Source organism: Bos javanicus, chromosome 5 (genome assembly GCF_032452875.1).
Source record: "Bos javanicus breed banteng chromosome 5, ARS-OSU_banteng_1.0, whole genome shotgun sequence".
Lineage (NCBI taxonomy): Eukaryota > Metazoa > Chordata > Mammalia > Artiodactyla > Bovidae > Bos > Bos javanicus.
In genome coordinates, this window is record NC_083872.1 from 88,763,885 (window position 1) to 88,782,035 (window position 18,151).

The 18,151-nt window shown below is 40.6% G+C and overlaps 1 protein-coding gene across 6 annotated transcripts in view; it reads left to right on the forward strand.

The window, feature by feature from the left end:
* Positions 1-9,388: 9,388 nt before the first annotated feature.
* ABCC9 (ATP binding cassette subfamily C member 9) overlaps positions 9,389-18,151 on the forward strand; it is a 156,665-nt gene continuing 147,902 nt past the window's right edge. For 2 of the 6 annotated variants that reach the window (XM_061417661.1, XM_061417664.1), the window contains exons 1-4: positions 9,389-10,159; positions 10,509-10,624; positions 15,048-15,209; positions 16,549-16,690. In XM_061417661.1, the coding sequence (XP_061273645.1) occupies positions 15,068-15,209; positions 16,549-16,690 (284 nt within the window). In that variant the 5' untranslated portion in view covers positions 9,389-10,159; positions 10,509-10,624; positions 15,048-15,067. Of the gene's footprint in view, positions 10,160-10,190; positions 10,413-10,508; positions 10,625-15,047; positions 15,210-16,548; positions 16,691-18,151 lie in introns of those variants that run through there. The other 4 variants (XM_061417660.1, XM_061417663.1, XM_061417662.1 and 1 more) reach the window with 3 other exon arrangements.

Below are 18,151 nucleotides of genomic sequence, written 5' to 3' on the forward strand. Positions count from 1 at the left end.
CTCCTTGCAGTCCAAGGGACTCTCGTGGACTACAATTCATGGAGTCACAAAGAGCTGGACATGACTAAACAACAACTATAATATATTAAATATATATATGATATATTAAATATATTAAAATATAGCATAAGAAATGAAGATATTTCTACCACTTAAATCAGTAAGCTTATTCTTAGTAATGTATAAAAAAAATAATTCAACACAAGAAAGTAGATGAATACAAAAGTTCTCTATATGGGTTTATATAAAAATAGAAAAAAAAGAAATCATTTAAATGTTCATCTTCTGATTGATTTCCTACTGAAATTAGAATAAAATTCACGATCCTTCTTATGACCCTCCCAGGCCTTGCCCATCTGTCGTCTCTGACCCTTCTTTGCCCTTACCACACTTTAGCCACTGGCCTTCTGTTAGTGCCTCAAAAGCATGCAGTCCCTTCTACCACAGGGCCTTTGCACATATACTCCAGGTTTGTTTTTGTTTTTTTAATTATTTTATATTGGAGTATATTTGATTGACAACGTTGTGTTAGCTTCAGGTATGCAACAGAGTGGTTCAACTATACATATACATCTATTCTTTTTTTAAATTCTTTCCCTGTTTAAGTTTTTACAGAATATTGAGCAGAGTTCCCACTGCTATACAGTAGGCCCTTGTTGGTTATCCATTTTAAATATAGCAGTTGCACATATTCTCCTGACTTACAACATGATTATCCTCCCTGACCTCTCTTCCTCTCTTACAGTGCGCCTGACTTACTCCTCATTCTCCATGCTACAGCTGAAATGTGGTTTCCATGGGAAAATTCCCCTGGCTAGGTCTGGTCTGGCAATAACAAGCTGTCATCATACTTTGTATGTTCCATTTGTAGCACTTATGACAATTTTATCTTTAACAATGTTTCTTCTTATTTAATGGCTTTCTTCCTTGCTAGATTTAAACTTCTAGAAAGGCATGTCTATCTTATGTAATGCCATTTTCTCCTGCCACATGTGAGACACACAGTAGACCATCAGTAAATATTCATTGACAGAAGAAATTAATCCAAGTCTTAATTTTCTTCATTTCAAGAAATGAATGCTCTGAGTGCTGGTGGAACCAAGCACATCAACTGTGGATTTTCAGAACTTCATTTTCATCAAGCTCTAATGAATTTGACTGTTCTTTTGGCTTAAGACAGATATCTTTTTTCCTCCCCCTAAATGAATCATTAGAAAAGGGAAATTCACTCTCTAAATGGTTCACGTTTGCAAAAGAATAAAAAATCTTTATTACGTGACTCGGCCAACGTAATCTTAGTGCTTATCTGACTTTATTAAATGCCCTCAGGATCTGTTTCCCAGATTAGCCTCTGTGATCTGCTATTCCAGGAACAACATTGGATTTTTTTTTTTTACTTTAACCTTATATCCTTTTATAGTATTTCCTAAGGAAGTTCGTCTGTATTCGCATCCTCAATAGGAGTGTGTGAATAGTCAGTATTACATGCACGTGTCTGAGTCTGTATTTCCAGATTTGCAAGACATAGTTATGGAGATATAGATCTTACTCACGCTTTTACTTTTGTATAAACATTATGAATAGCCTTTATTCCTACAAACCATCTCTGGGAAGATGGTTCTCTGGTTTCTACTGCTCAACTCATGTAACTATAGCATGATTCAGAACAAAGCTCATTGTTTTATAAACAACGCACTGGGTTCAAAATCCTGTTGGGCTCTTACCTGCAAGAGTCCTCACTGATAACTCTCCGAGAACACAGCTCTTAACCTCTGTAATTCTTCCCTCTTCAATCTCTGCTCTCATTTTAACAAGACGTTAGGACAGGAGAGTATCAAGATGTCCATGAAACTTGCTATGAGGTAGTGGGGCCAAAAAAGAAAAAAAAGATACAAATTAACTTATTTACAAAACATAGATGGAGTCACAAACATAGAAAATAAGCTTATGGTTACCAAAGGGGTAAGGGAAGGGAAAGGATGAATTAGGAGGTTGCAATTGACATGTACAAACTATCTATAAGATAGATAACCAACAAGGACCTGCTGTATAGCAGAGGGAACTAGACTCATGGGGTCACAAAGAATCCGACACAACTGAGTGACTGAGCATAAATGCACATAAGGGAAAAGAATCTGCGAAAGTATATATATACATATACATACATATATATACACATACATATATATATATATATACAAACACACACATATACACACACATATACACATGTATACACATATGTATGTACATATATGTATACACACATGTATGCACACGTATAGGTATACACACACATGATATACACCTGAAACTAGCACAACATTGTAAATAAACTATACTTCAAAAAAATTTAAAAGATACTTTATTGTTAAAAAATGCTAACCATCCAAATTAACACATTTAAAAGCTGACTTACTCAAATTTGAGGATTCTAGATTGAGACCCAAGTAAAAAGCAATGTTTTCTCCTGGGAATCAGCACATTCTTTTGTAAACAAAGGTTTGTTTCCCATTAAATTAATCTTGTACAGCTGACTGCTTTTGGTAACTATAGATGTGATGAGAATAGGGAAAAATAAAATATGGATAAAAATGAGGGAAAAAATGCTAACTGTCATCCTACAGCACAGGGTTGCCACAAACCGTCAGTTCGTAAAAAAACATAACACCTGCAAAGTGCAATAAGGCAAAGCACAATAAAACCAGGTGTGCCTGTAAAAACCAAATGTTTGATTAGAGTCCATTGGCCTTTTCTCATTTGTCTTCTGGATCATTTACACTCTGCAATTGAAGGGAGAAGGGAAGTAGCAGGGGACACAAAGACTGCTGCCTTGAGAGGCCGGCTTGACCTGGGGAGCAGTGATCTGACTGATAGCAGAGCCCATGCTGTGTATGTGTGGAGGGGGTGGGGGGGACGCTGCAAAAGCCACATCGAAGTGGTGCCATGACTGCAGTTATAGAGAGAAAGGGCTGTAGCAATCAGTTTCACATCTACTATGTACTTGATCCACAGCGGAGTGATGCAAAATATGAAGGCATTTGGAAAACAGGTTAGAATTCAAAGAGGGAAAAGAATCAAAGAGATCATTTTGCAGTTGGATAAGCAAAAGTAAGGGTATTGAGGTGGTCAGAGCAGGGGGTGTACTGGAGCTATGTGTAGTAGAGTTTGGTTGGAAAACAAAGGGTCAGGGAGGATGGTGCAACCTTTGCAAGGACCTTAAATGACAGAGTGAGTCATGAGAGATTTGGGAGTGTGGTTATTCTATAATTGAAAATGCCCTGTAGGAAGATTAATATACTATGCATATGTAAAATGCTTTAGGGTGAGAGAGACCATAATTAAATCTTAAGCCTTGAGTGGTTGATGCAGTAACTAACGAAACTCTAAGATAGAAAGGAGGTAGAAAGAAAGGAAAAAAGTCAGGAAAGTTATTGCTAAGCATAACTTAAGTGATTTAATAACTTTATGAGGATGCAAGATCCCACCAATGCTTTAAATCTGAGTTACTGGAGCAATTAAGGAAAGTTATGACCAACCTAGATAGCATATTGAAAAGCAGAGACATTACTTTGCCAACGAAGGTCCATCTAGTCAAGGCTATGGTTTTTCCTGTGGTCATGTATGGATGGGAGAGTTGGACTGTGAAGAAGGCTGAGTGCTGAAGAATTGATGCTTTTGAACTGTGGTGTTGGAGAAGACTCTTGAGAGTCCCTTGGACTGCAAGGAGATCCAACCAGTCCATTCTGAAGGAGATCAGCCCTGGGATTTCTTTGGAAGGAATGATGCTAAAGCTGAAAGTCCAGTACTTTGGCCACCTCATGGGAAGAGTTGACTCATTGGAAAAGACTCTGATGCTGGGAGGGATTGGGGGCAGGAGGAGAAGGGGATGACAGAGGATGAGATGGCTGGATGGCATCACTGACTCGATGGACGTGAGTCTGAATGAACTCTGGGAGTTGGTGATGGACAGGGAGGCCTGGTGTGCTGCGATTCATGGGGTTGCAAAGAGTCGGACACGACTGAGCGACTGAACTGAACTGAACTGAACTGAAGAGAGAATAGGGAGGTGGGGCGAGTTTGGGGAAAGAGAAGGAATATACTACAGAAAGTTTACATTTTGATTATGCCTACTGTGCTTAGTCACTCAGTTGTGTCTGACTCTTTGCGACCTCATGGACTGTAGCCCGCCAGCCTCCTCTGTCCATGAGATTTTCCAGGCAAGAATCCTGGAGTGGGTTGCCATGCCCTCCTCCAAGGGATCTTTCCAATCCAGGGATCAAACCCAGGTCTCCCACATTGCAGATGGATTCTTTACTGCCTGAGCCACCAGAGATTACATTTCAATTATGCCTGTAGTTCACGCTAATAGAAAAAAGTTTAGATTTTATCAAGTCCTAATGATATGTCTATGGGGTCGCACAGAGTCGGACACAACTGAAGTGACTTAGCAGCAATGATGTGGAGACAAGTTTTCTGTCTAGTATCTTGGTTTCCCCTACAGCCCTCCAAAATTAAGTCTAACCCTTATGGAATTGTAAAGTGAGCATGTTACATTTGCTTATTTACTTATTTCTACTCTGCAGTGTTCTCTGTGCTAGTCAAATCCTAGCTATATTCCCAGTACCAAGAAGTTGCTGGTGGGAGTGGCAAGAAATACGTTTATTATCTTTTCACTCATTTCTTCAATAGATAAGGGATTGTGAAATACTCAGCTGATAAGATAGTAGTGAGGTTCAATAAGATGCTTCGCGTAGTGCCTGGCACATAGCAATTGCTCAAATTACCTGTCACTGTTGTCACTTCTCATGAATAAAGGAGTGAATTTTTGTGCCTTCCAAGGCAGCTCAGAGAGATTTTCTATTGTCCCCCGCAGACTCCTTCTCTAGTCAAATTATCTGTATAATTCTATTATTTCCCAATACTTTCTACTCTTATCTAAGTTATGAAGATGATTTTTTTTCAGCTTTCTACTTCAAAAAGACTGGACAGAGAAAGCGCTGACAATCGGCAGAAAGAAGAGAGGCACTAACAAACCACCTGGGCAATGGAAAGTGTGGATTTGACAGTTTAAATAGTAATTTCATTATTCCATGGTGAACTGAATAGGAAACGAAAATGAAAGTTAAATTGTAATTACTGTAGCCTGAAAGTGGTATTTTGGTACGATGACTCAGCATTATTATCTGTTTTTAGAAGTATTTTCTGGGGACTTCCCAGGTGGTCTACTGGTTAAAACTCTGAACTTTCCCTACAGGGGGCATGGGTTTCATCCCTGGTTGGGGGAGCTAAGATCCTACATGAACCATGCAGCATAGCCAAAAAAAATTACCAGAAATATTTTCTGGAAGTTATCCTGGTAAACAATTAGTTGTGAGGCCATTTTACCACCATGTTTCTGAAACGGGGATATGTGCATTCAACACTTGACACCACAGAGCAATCATGGAACATATTCTTAAGGCATGGATTTTGCTTGAAGATACACTTACATCCCCTACCCACCACCCCATTAACATCAATTTGGATATATTACTTAGTCATTTAACAAGTATTTGCATTCAGGCAGAATGTTGTTTGCTAGGCAATACTGATTTAGAAAGCAGAGACATCAGTTTGTAAACAAAGTTCTGCATAGTCAAAGCTATGGTTTTTCCAGTAGTCATGTACGGATGTGAGAGTTGGACTATAAAGAAGGCTGAGTGTCAAAGAATTGATGCTTTTGAATTGTGGTACTGGAGAAGACTCTTGAGAGTCCCTTGGACTGCAAGGAAATTAAACCAGTCAATCCTAAAGGAAATCAGTCCTGAATATTCTGAAGGACTAATCCTGAAGCTAAAGCTCTAGTACTTTGGCCACCTGATGAGAAGAGCTGACTCTCAGGAAAAGACCCTGTTGCTGGGAAAGACTGAAGGCGGGAGAAGGGGGCGACAGAGGATTAGACTGTTGGATAGCATCATTGACTCAATGGACATAAGTTTGAGCAAACTCTGGGAGATGGTGTAGGACAGAGGAACCTGCTGTGCTGCAGTCCATGGGACTGCAAAGAATTGCACAACACTTTGTGACTGAACAACAATAACAACTGATTTAGAAAATGGATATGGCTCTTGGTGGTTGTGGGGATTACAGGATAAAATGCAAAATCTGTATACATTTTTAAGTTGCAATATAAGACGACAAGATATTTTGACTTTGTGGGGGAACTCTTTGGATTAAACTGCCAGGTCTATGAAGGTATACATTCACTTCCCTTAAATTTTGAGGATGACTCTAAGGAAAAGCTTGGTGAGTAAGTATGGAGAGATGGAGAATCATAAGAGAAACAAGCCCTGATAAGTTTTGCTGAAGCAGACACAACAGTATAAGTTCCCTACTGAGTTGTGAGCTTCCAAAACTGTGAGAGGCCAGCAGCCTTCTGGAAATAATATTTTCACTGAAACTAGTGATTAGTTTCTGACCCAAAGAATTCACTTTTCTTATGGCTTTTAATTTAGAAACCTAGACAGAGTATTAAAAAGCAGAGACATCACTTTGGTGACAAAGGCCTGTATAGTCAAAGCTATGGTTTTTCTAGTAGTCATGTATGGATGTGAGAGCTGGACCATAAAGAAGCCTGAGCACGAAAGAATTGATGCTTTCGAATTCTGGTGCAGGTCATTAGTGGACCACACTTTGAAAGATTGAGAAAGAAGGCCATGACTAGATCTTTACAAGGATAAGTCTGGAAAATGTGGTAGAAAGGGGGAGGAGGACAGTTCAGCCACAGAATCACCAGTTTGCAGGTACCAAAATAGTCTTAGCGAGAGACATGAAGATCATGAATTAAGGCGGCAGCAGCAGTGAGATGGGGAAGGGCTTCCCAGGTGGCACGAGTGATAAAGAAAGAAAGAAAGTGAAGTTGCTCAGTCGTGTCCAACTCTTTGAGACCCCATGGATTGTAGCCTACCAGGCTCCTCTGTCCATGGGATTTTCCAGGCAAGAATACTGGAGTGGGTTGCTACTTCCTTCTCCAACGAACTTACCTGCTAATGCATGAGACTTAAGAGATGTGGGTTCAATCCCTGGTGGGGGGAAATCCCCTGAAGGAGGGCATAGCAACCCACTGCAGTATTCTTACTGGGAGAATCCCATGGACAGAGGAACCTGGTGGGCTACAGTCCATGGAGTCACAAAAGAGTCGGACATGACTGAAGTATATTAGCGTTAGCATGCATATACATATATATTTTTTTTTCCACAGTTTATTGTGATCCACACAGTCAAAGGCTTTGGCATAGTCAATAAAGCAGAAATAGATGTTTTTCTGGAACTCTCTTGCTTTTTCCATGATCCAGCGGATGTTGGCAATTTGATCTCTGGTTCCTCTGCCTTTTCTAAAACCAGCTTGAACATCAGGAAGTTCACGGTTCACATATTGCTGAAGCCTGGCTTGGAGAATTTTAAGCATTACTTTACTAGCGTGTGAGATGAGTGCAATTGTGTGGTAGTTTGAGCATTCTTTGGCATTACCTTTCTTTGGGATTGGAATGAAAACTGACCTTTTCCAGTCCTGTGGACACTGCCGAGTTTTCCAAATTTGCTGGCATATTGAGTGCAGCACTTTCACAGCATCATCTTTCAGCATTTGGAATAGCTCATCTGGAATTCCATCACCTCCACTAGCTTTGTTCATAGTGATGCTTTCTAGGGCCCACTTGACTTCACATTCCAGGATGTCTGGCTCTAGGTCAGTGATTACACCATTGTGATTATCTGGGTCGTGAAGATCTTTTTTGTACAGTTCTTCTGTGTATTCTGGCCATCTCTTTTTAATATCTTCTGCTTCTGTTAGGTCCATACCTTTTCTGTCCTTTATTGAGCCCATCTTTGCATGAAATGTTCCTTTGGTATCTCTGATTTTCTTGAAGAGATCTCTAGTCTTTCCCATTCTGTTGCTTTCCTCTATTTCTTTGCACTGATCACTGAGGAAGGCTTTCTTATCTCTTCTTGCTATTCTTTGGAACTCTGCATTCAGATGTTTATATCTTTCCTTTTCTCCTTTGCTTTTCGCTTCTCTTCTTTTCACAGCTATTTGTAAGGCCTCCCCAGACAGCCATTTTGCTTTTTTGCATTTCTTTTCCATGGGGATGGTCTTGATCCCTGTCTCCTGTACAATGTCACGAACCTCATTCCATAGTTCATCATCTGACTCGATGGACGTGAGTCTCAGTGAACTCTGGGAGTTGGTGATGGACAGGGAGGCCTGGCCTGCTGCGATTCATGGGGTCGCAAAGAGTCGGACACGACTGAGCGACTGATCTGATCTGATATATATATTTGTTGTTTAGTCTCTAAGTCGTGTCCGACACTTTGCAGTCCCACGGACTACAGCGCTAACGTATGAAATTTGTCCATATTCGTGTGCATTGAATCAGTAATGTTATCCAACAACTCATTCTCTGTTTCCCTCTTCTTTTTCCTTCAATCTTCCCAGCATCAGGATCTTTTCTAATGAGTTGGCTGTTTGCATCAAGTGGACAAAGTACTGGAGCTTCAGCATCAGTCTATTCAATGAGTTTTCAGGGTTGATTTCCTTTAGGATTGACTGGTTTGATCTCCTTGCTATCTCTCTATATCTAGATAGTCCAACCTGATTTTGTGTGGTCACACTCAGAGTCTGTCTCTTGGGACTATCTGCACCCCTCAATTCCAATTCGCTCTCCCTAGATGCGCTGGGAGCCTCTGGTTCCCCTAGAAGCTTGTTCACGGGGTCCCTGGGTACCAGCCACACTCTCCGGATCCCATCCTGGTAGCGCGCTCTCTCCTTGCGCCTGCGTCTGGGCTAACAGCTTCAGGCTGCGCTAGCCGAGCTTTCAAAGTCCGCGGGCCCGGAGTCTCTGGAACCCTCCCGGGCGCCGCCCCTCGAGTCCTCGCAGACCCGTAGCGGCCGCGGCTTCCAGATTCAATCGCTGGCGGAGGCCAGGCTTCACTAGGGGACGCAACGACCTTGCGAGCGGGAGGCGCCCGGGGGGAAAGCGCGGGGCTGGCAGGAAATAGGACGCTCTGTTCCTGAGTCGGAGCGGTAGCCAGGGTTTGGGGTTCGGGTCTGGGGACCAGCTCCGGCTGCCCACAGCCCTGGAGCTATGCCCCTCGGGGGTCGCACACCGAGCCCTGGAGGCCCCAGCTCCCTCATCCGCACCCGACACCCCTCCCCCCGCCATCTCCCACCCCGGGCTGACCGTCCTTTATCAGATCAGAACAGTTGACGAAAACAATGGTTATTTCAAGTTGACAGGGCGATGACCCCTGATAAAAGCGAGTGTTAATTACAACGGTTGCCTGGGACAAAGTTTACCGCTTGCATCAAGAAGTGGGGGGGCGGGGGGGTGTTAGATCTTGTGGGGTGAGTGTATTTTAAACACGTGATCGCTTTGAGACTTTGCGATCTCTCGGGGGGGGGGGGGCAAGAGTGAGGGTAACTGTCTGTAAAACAGTAGAAAGAAAAAGCCCCAGTTTCGGGGGGCAAGGGTTAAGGGTTCCCTTTTGGGAGCGCAGTGCCGGGCACAGAACACCAAGTTTCCCTAATTATTCAGCTGGAGCCCGCCTCGCAAGGCGAGACATTCGCACAGCACGAATCCAGCCTGGCGGCCGGCTGCTCCGGGTGAAGTGAGCCCTTCATTTTCCCGATCAGCTCAGGAGGCGAAATAGTGAAACCCCCAAATCCGCTTCCTGACGTGGTTGCTAAAAGGGCGCGCGCAGAGCCTAGAGGGTGGGGGAATTTACAAGTGCAGTGACTTTGGGTATACTAAGGTTAGTGATTCCCCCCACACCCGTTATCTGGGGATAACGGAATCGTAGATTGTAAGTTTCAGTGTCTAATGAGTTGCGGGGGCCGCACATCACTCTTAAAGCCCTTGTCAGGCGCGCCCCAAGTTTGTGGCTGGCGCGCGGACGGCTGGGCCGAGCGGGGGTGGGGAGGGTCTCCAGTCCCAGGCATTGCGCTCGGGGCTTCTGCTCAGTTTCCTGCCTCGGAGTGGCCGCGTCCGCCCCAGCCCAGAGCAGTGTGTGCAATCCAGAAACTCGATAGGAGGCAGCAGCTGATCACCCACCGCCCTAAAAATAATCCGCTCGGCGCCCGGCGCGCTTCGGCCAGGGGAAGGAAAGCGCTGGCTTTGGGGTGAGTGAGTCCGTGTCTTTTTCATAAATCTCATTTCAAGAGTTTCGAGGATAACCCTCAGTTGTCGATTTTGATCTAACAGCAAGCGGAAGGCTCCCGCGCTCTCTCGCAGCGTTTCGCCGTCGCTATTTCTAGGATTGAAGGGACCCGGCCCCAGCCCTGGGGGAAGAGAGGGCGTGGGGATCAGGTTTCCAGCTGTACTTAGAGAACTCTGGCCGGCTCCTGCTTAAACCAAGTGGATAAAGTGCAAAAAGTTAATACAATTGTGTTTTGTTTTTCCTTTTAGATATTTCCCGTCTTGTTCATGAAGTAACTTTCTGCTTAATTTCTGTCCCTCTTTGCTTTATAGGAGTTCTGCGTCCGGCTTTGAAATTTATACTTAAAGACAGAGTAGGAAGCTGGTGTTTTGAAGGTAAAGCAAGTGCACCAGTGGGGGTTTGAAGCAGCGTCAAGCGATTACCCAAGGTATCTATTTCTTGCTTTATTTCTACAGATTGGGATTTTTTTTTAAAGGCCACTGGAGTGTCTGTGTAAGGAATCTTATCTACTTAGTAGTTTCAACATTTCCTTTGGTGTGCAACAGAACTTTGACGGGTGCGTTGAGATCAGACACTAAATCAGATGTCTGTCCTTTTTGCTGATGATTTCCTGCTTGGTCCTGTAGTTCATAGATAAATAGACCAATATCTTTTAATTCATGTTTTATAAACCATGGACTGAATAACTTCAAATAACTTATTATTAAATCCATTGATTTTCCTGAGTGATCCGATCCTGAGCATACCTGAGATGATGATAAAGCCCTGAATAAGTTCTTTAAAATATCGTGTTTCTGTCTCACAGTGTAATTTGGTTAATCTCTGAATAAGTAAAGGATGAGTTATTTTGTGTGTGAGAATGAAAGCTTTTATATTGCATTTAGTGTGCTTTCTTCAGGGGGTCACCAGCTTGTTAAATTCTCTGTGATTACTCTTCCATCAGAACGGATACTGTTTTCTGGTGAACAATGAAGAGTGCTAGTTTTCACTTTATTTTATATTCATCAACTGAATCCAAATGTTTTCAGTCCTGAGGGTGTGGAACTTTGTAAGATGCATTTCAAGGCACAAGAACACTGAGGGTAATATCCATGAAATCATAAGTTTGGTCACCAAGACCTGTAGAAAGAGCTGTTCTACAGACCATTCCTGTAATCAGAGTTTCACTTTTGGTGTTTGTGTTTCAAGTTCACTGGGTCAAATTCTCCAACCCTATCGACTGTCATAAACACTTGAACGTCTTTCTGTGTGTTTATGTTTGTGGGAAGAAGAATGTCCTGTCTTCTTCTCTGGCCTGCTTCCCTCTCTCTCTTCTCTTTGATGCTGGGGCCTGTCAGTGTTGGCTGAACTAGAAAGCTCGAAGGGGCGGGGCTGTCGGGTGTCACATGAGGGCATTTATCTGGGGAGAGCAGCAATTTATACCTTTCCAAAGTATCCCCAACTTAACCTGGGTTCCAGGAGGGAAACCCTGAATGACAGTTGGAGATTTAAGAATTAGTTTAAAAATCCTGATTGAATAAAATGCCTCAGGTGAACACAAATAATGTCAACAGGTCTGCAATAAGTATACTTTTTCTCTGTCTTTATTCATGTTGAGTTGTAAGAAGAGTTGGCTGTTAAGAGTGTGCCACATGCAGGCTAGGTGTCTGGAGGAGGGGACTAAAGGGCAAGGGGAAGAGGATGAAAGAAGAGGCAGAAGAAAAAGCAAAAGGAGAGATGCAGTGAGCAGGTTGGGAGCCAAGGGGAAATGTGAGGTTTAAGATTATGGCAGAAGGAAAACAGCATTCTAAAGTTTTTACTCTATCCATATGCACTTTAGTGAGATTATGTCATTATGTATTTCCCAGTCTTTTGAATCATAACTTTTACATTATACCAAGACCTTTTGGGTTTTATCTAGTCTGATTTATACAGCCTAAGACCATAGTGACTGTTTCTGCCACGTGCACTGTTGAATTCTTGGTGCCCAAGTTGCATGGTCAGCATCAATAAATATTTTTACACTTAATTAATACCTGAAGTCCCAGACGTCAAGTGCATGGCTCAAAATGTTCTTGGACTTTTTCAGGTTATTGTACTTCTCTGATATTTTCTTTCCACAGTTACACAGATTTATCCAAAGGTTACTTAATTGGTAGGTTTCAGGATTGATTAGATAACTGGCAGGCAGTGCTTATAGCTAATTAAGTGTGTGTATATATATATATATACACACACATATATATCTATGTTTTGCAAATTCAGTTTATATTTTAGCAGCTGCCTTAAAGATCATGATGAAATATCAAGTTTTAACATTGAATATAGCACTGAAATACTATAACTTTCAATAACATTTTAAAACTAGTTTAAGAAAAATGGGAAACCCCAGTGGCTCAGGAGGTAAAGAATCCACTTGCAGTGCAGGAGATTCAAGAGATTCAATTCTTGGGTCAGGAAGATCCCCTGGAGAAGGAAATGGCAACTTATTCTAGTATTCTTGCCTGGGAAATCCCATGAACAGAGGAGCCTGGCAGGCTACATACAGTTCATGGGGTCACAAGAGTCAGACAGGACTGAGCATGCACATGCAATGAAGAAAAAAAAAAAGTAAGCAAAGAAAAAAAAAGCAAAAAGAATTTCCCAGTTAGTTCTAGGAAACAGTTTATGCGTGCCTTTTGATTAAGTAAGCTTAAAGTTTCCTTTTATCATTTCTATTAAGTAAAGGAAATAGTCTTAAAAATTCCATTACAAGCTATTTTTTTGTTTCTATTTCCTCTATTTTTATCCAAAATATCCAACATATAATTATAAAACTCAGAACTTCCATTTTATTGATAATTTTAAAAGCTCAAGTCCTTTTGATTTTCTTATTAAGCTTAGAATCTTAACAGTTGGTAAGGATTTGGCAAGTGTATAAGCTGATCTTGAGGGTTTTTTTTTTAATATATATTTTTTTAAAAGATGAAAAAAGGTCTTGACTAGAGAGCGTATAAAAAAGTATTACCAGAAATAATGTATGAGGAGAATTCCATATGACCATTGACAGACTGTCAACACACAGACTTTCTAACTAGTTCTTCTATTCATATGTTTTATAAAAATTTTGTTTAAAATTTGGTTTCTCCAATAGTTTGCCTCTGCTGCCTATCTTTTCTGTATAACACACTTTGTTTCTTTCTAGGAAACTATATGATTCGTGACCATCGCTAAATCAATTATGAATGAAAGGGAAGAGAGAAGAGGTACCACTTTAGCTATCCAAATCGTTGCCAACCTTGAATAATCTAATTCAGAATCCAGGGTGGCATAAATATGGAAAAGAAACAAAGTCCAGGGAGGTTGAAATCATAAAATACTACTTATTTTAATATGAATAGATAAGAAGTTTCTTTAAAAAATATAAGTCGGGAGCTATATGATGGAGTGGAATGAACATGGTTTATAGTCAGACACATGTGGGTGTGGATTCCAGCTACTCTACTGGTTGGGAAGTTACTGAACCCATCTGAACACCCATATCATCATCTGTAAAATTCGATGAGCTCCACAGATATTGCTTCATGGTTCTGAGGGCTTACATGGTATATGCAAAGCTCGCAGAATTTAGTAGGTTCTAAGTAAATAGTGCTGCAGCCCATGAGGGGGACCGCTCAGTCCATGGTGTGCTGCATCCATGGGGTCGCAGAGTCAGAGTCGACTGAGCGACTCCACAACAACAAATAAATGGTAGGCATTATAGGAAGTTTTCCGAACACTAAAACTCTTGGTGGCATTTCACGGTAGTAAGAATTCATTTAAAATGTAAGTCAGAGCTTGTCACTCCTCTCATCTCCACCCTCTCAGTGGCTCCATTGCATTCCGAGTAGAAGCCAGAGTAGAAGCTCCGTGTCCCACAATGGCTAAGATGACCGTGTGTAATCTTGTCCTCTGTTTCTTCTCCCAGCTTGTCCACGTCTCCTCTGATGGAATACAGCTCTCCAATAAAAAGGCATCCTTTGTTTCAAAATCTGAGTAGAGTGCATTTCATGTAAAAATATTGTCTGATTCTGGGACCTGTGTAGTTTCATTTTCTTGTCACTTGAATTATATTTAATTGGTCTTTAACACTTGATTTTACTGGTGTTCAGAGAAAGGCTGTATGCTGGTGGACTCCACATTGCTCTCTTGGTATTACTGTTTCCTGCAGTGAATGAAATGCTGCAGTAAATTGTGTTCAGCTGAAGTTGTTTGTGAAAGCATTTTCAATGAATGACCATGGGAAAGGATTTGATATTACAGCATTTTGACTTTTCAGTCAGTTTCATCTTCCCCTCCTTTTTCTGTATAAACAGCCATTTTTGGTTTTTGATAATTTATTTAGACAAACACTCCTTGGAGGTAGCACTATTGGTAGATATCAATTATAATGTATTTTCCAAATTAAAATGGAATATTTTAATCAGGAAAAACACTATTGACAAGTTGACCTTATAGGATGTATAAGGCCTTTCTAAGTAATTCTCAAATAACTTTGACCACAAAGATTTCCTATTTCTTCAGCTACAAAGATAAAGGGGGTTAATTTTATGAAATAATACCTCTTTAAGGCTATATGCCTCATAGCTCAGTTGGTAAAGAATCTGCCTGCAATGCAGGAGTCTGCCCGGGTTTGATTCCTTGGTCCAGAAGATCCCCTGAAGAAGGAAATGGCAACCCATTCCACTCTTCTTGCCTGGAAAATCCATGGACAGAGGAGCCTGGTGGGCCACAGTCCACGGGGTCACAAGAGTCGGACATGACTTAGCAACTAAACCACCACCACCAAGGCTATAATTTAATGAAGGAGAATTTTGTAGTAAGAGGTTTTTCTTCCTTTCTCTCCCTTTTAGAGTGAACTATATAAGAAGAAATGAGCCTTTCATTCTGCGGTAATAACATTTCTTCCTATAATATCTATGATGGTGTGTTACAAAATCCCTGCTTTGTGGATGCCCTTAACCTGGTTCCTCATGTCTTCCTGCTGTTTATCACTTTCCCAATATTGTTCATTGGTAAGTAACCTACTTACCAAAGTAGAACATTCTTTTTTGTTGTATTTCTATGGTTAATAATTCCTTTTTGACATCCAGTTAACTTATTGAGAGCAATCGTTCTGGCAGTGTTGTTTGCATCTCTGCCATGGAACACAGAAGCTGGCATTCTTCAAAAAGGGTATTCAAATCAAGTGGAATTAAAATTAACATTGTCAAAGAGAAATGGCTAAAAATGCAGACTATTCATAATCTTGGCTATTTGGGTTAGTGAGAAATCACAAATAAATCTCAAAGAAGTATCAGGTATAAGGAAAATTATAGTGATGCAAAGAAAGCCAGAGCCTGCCTGGAAGAGTTTAATAGCATAAATTATAGTAAAATATGTTAAATGCAACTAATTTTCAAATAATGAAGTTCTTTTGGGAACAATTTAGAGATGAATCAGTATTCTTTTCAAAGAATGCTTCAGGGGTCCGTTTTGCCCAGAAACAGAAATTTCTTCCTTCAGTACTTTTACCACTCATATCCCTCCCAACCCCATTCATTCTTGAAGTTTACGGGACTTCTCTATAGTTGAAAAATTGAGAGAGAAAACAAAACAAAAACAGCAGTGGCAAGAGACAGAAGTAGGGTCTTGTCTTAGCACGCCATATATGAGTTGGCATTGCGCTGTTTTTGAGGGGAAACCATCAACATTTTCTAACATATAATCTGGTAACTTAATTTTTTTCTTCAGTGAAGAGCTAAGGGTGAACCGGTAATGTTCTTGAGCCTCCTTAAAAATCTCATCAATGAACAAAGCTTTAGCTTTCTTTCAGAAAATATCAGTAGCACTATTGAACGGTGCTGGCTGAGTCATGGGTTATCATCTTTATTCCATGACATGCATGTGAGTAAGAGTTGACACAGCCAGTGGGCCCTATATCTTGTCACCGAGTGTGACCATTTTATTTTTTTGGTTAGGCCTCCCACAGATCCCATCTTTTGAAAGATTTGAGACTTTGAATTGCTTTTATTAACATCATCATTAATTTATTTTTCTTTTGAATGAATGAGATCTGTCAATAAGAATCGTGATGAGCATGAAATAACCAGGTTGTCACCCAGAGTTTGTTATTCCTGAGCTAGACAGCAAAGTTGATGTGTTAGCTTAGGGAAGCTTGGAAAAATCCTTTGAAATTATTCCTTTTTTTTTTTTTTAACATAATGAAAATAGAGAAGGATTTATGTTGCTACCCTAGAAAGGAATAAGGTTTTAGGACCTCCTCTCCCCGATCTGCAAAGCATATCACAATGTAAATTATTTTCATGATTATAATTAATTCTTTATTTCTTTACCTTTTCCTCCTTTTTTCAGGGTGGGGGAGTCAAAGCTCGAAGGTACAGATTCATCACAACACATGGCTTCATTTTCCTGGACACAACCTGAGATGGATTCTTACATTTGCCCTCCTGTTCGTGCATGTTTGTGAAATAGCAGAAGGCATTGTTTCAGATTCGTAAGTGACTCCATTTAGTTAATGGGATTACGCTGTCCTAGTGGAAATGTTGATATGGATAGTAGCTAAGAGCGTACCAAGTCAGCCTTAACTTTTTGGTTATAACTTATTAGGCGCCACAGCAGTCACCAATTTTATACGATACACATGCCTATTGTCCTGTGTTTTCTGTACTGTATCCTTTCTCTGCTAACACAAGTTCAGATCTCTGGGGTTTGTGCTCATTGCTGTGCTTTCTGTTTCTTTATCTGCATTGCGCTGGCAGAAAGTTTTCTCCATTTAAACACCTCAATGATTATCTTATTTTTCAAAACAAATATAAATGATAGGAACAATTGTCTGTATTAACATACAGCTCTAACTGGCATAGTTGTTGTTGTTGTTCAGTCGCTAAGTCATGTCCTACTCCTTGCAATCCCATGGACTGCAGCATGCCAGGCTCCCCTGTCCTTCATTATCTCTCAGAATCACATCCAATGAGTTGGTGATGTTATCTAACCTTCTCATCCTCTGTCGCCCTTTCTCTTCCTGCCCTTAATCTTTAAGAGCATCAGGGTCTTTTCCAATGAGTTGCCTCTTTGCATCAGGTGGCCAAAGTATTAGAGCTTCAGCTTCAGCATCAGTCCTTCCAATGAATGTTCAAGGTTGATTTTCTTTAGGATTGACTGTTTTGATTTCCTTGTCATCCAAGTTTAATATATTTATGTATAAATATATAACCAGTTCTCAGATATTTCTATTTATTTTGTAAAACTGCAGAGATAGATGAGGCAGGCATTAAAAGAGTCTGAGAATCAATGAGGATATGACTACAAATTGAGGCAGAGTACATAATTATTTCAAAATCATGATTTGCTATAAAACCCCTATTTTTAAAGGAATTTTGTCTTTCTTATAGAAGAAGTTTATATTAAGCAGTTAGAATGTAATGAATTCTATTTATAAAGCTGAACATAATGCATGATAATATTTTTATTACATAATAATAGAAAATAAACACAAGTAATAGGGAAACTTTGATTATGAAATTATGCTAAATGGTGTATCTTTCACTGAAGAATTGATAGGAAAAAATCTTTAAAGTCTATGAAATGAAAGCTTCAAAACTCATTTTCTTCTTATCTAATAAGAACCTCCCCTGACATCTGTTTATGTTTTTCTGTTGCAATAAACAAGGAGTGAAACTTAGAGACTTTTGTCATGGAGCCATCTATTTTGTAATGTTTTATGATAGTTCTTTGCATTTATGTACACATCTTAGTTTCTGATTAAAAGGAAAATTAAAGACCCTAAGTCTCCTCTCCAAGCATTTAGAAGCTTATCAGCCATTATTTTATTGAGAATTGCTTACAACTCTTTGGCATATTTATGCTATGTTGTATTGCTGCTGCTGCTGCTGCTACTAAGTCGCTTCAGTCGTGTCCGACTCTGTGCGACCCCACAGACGGCAGCCCACCAGGC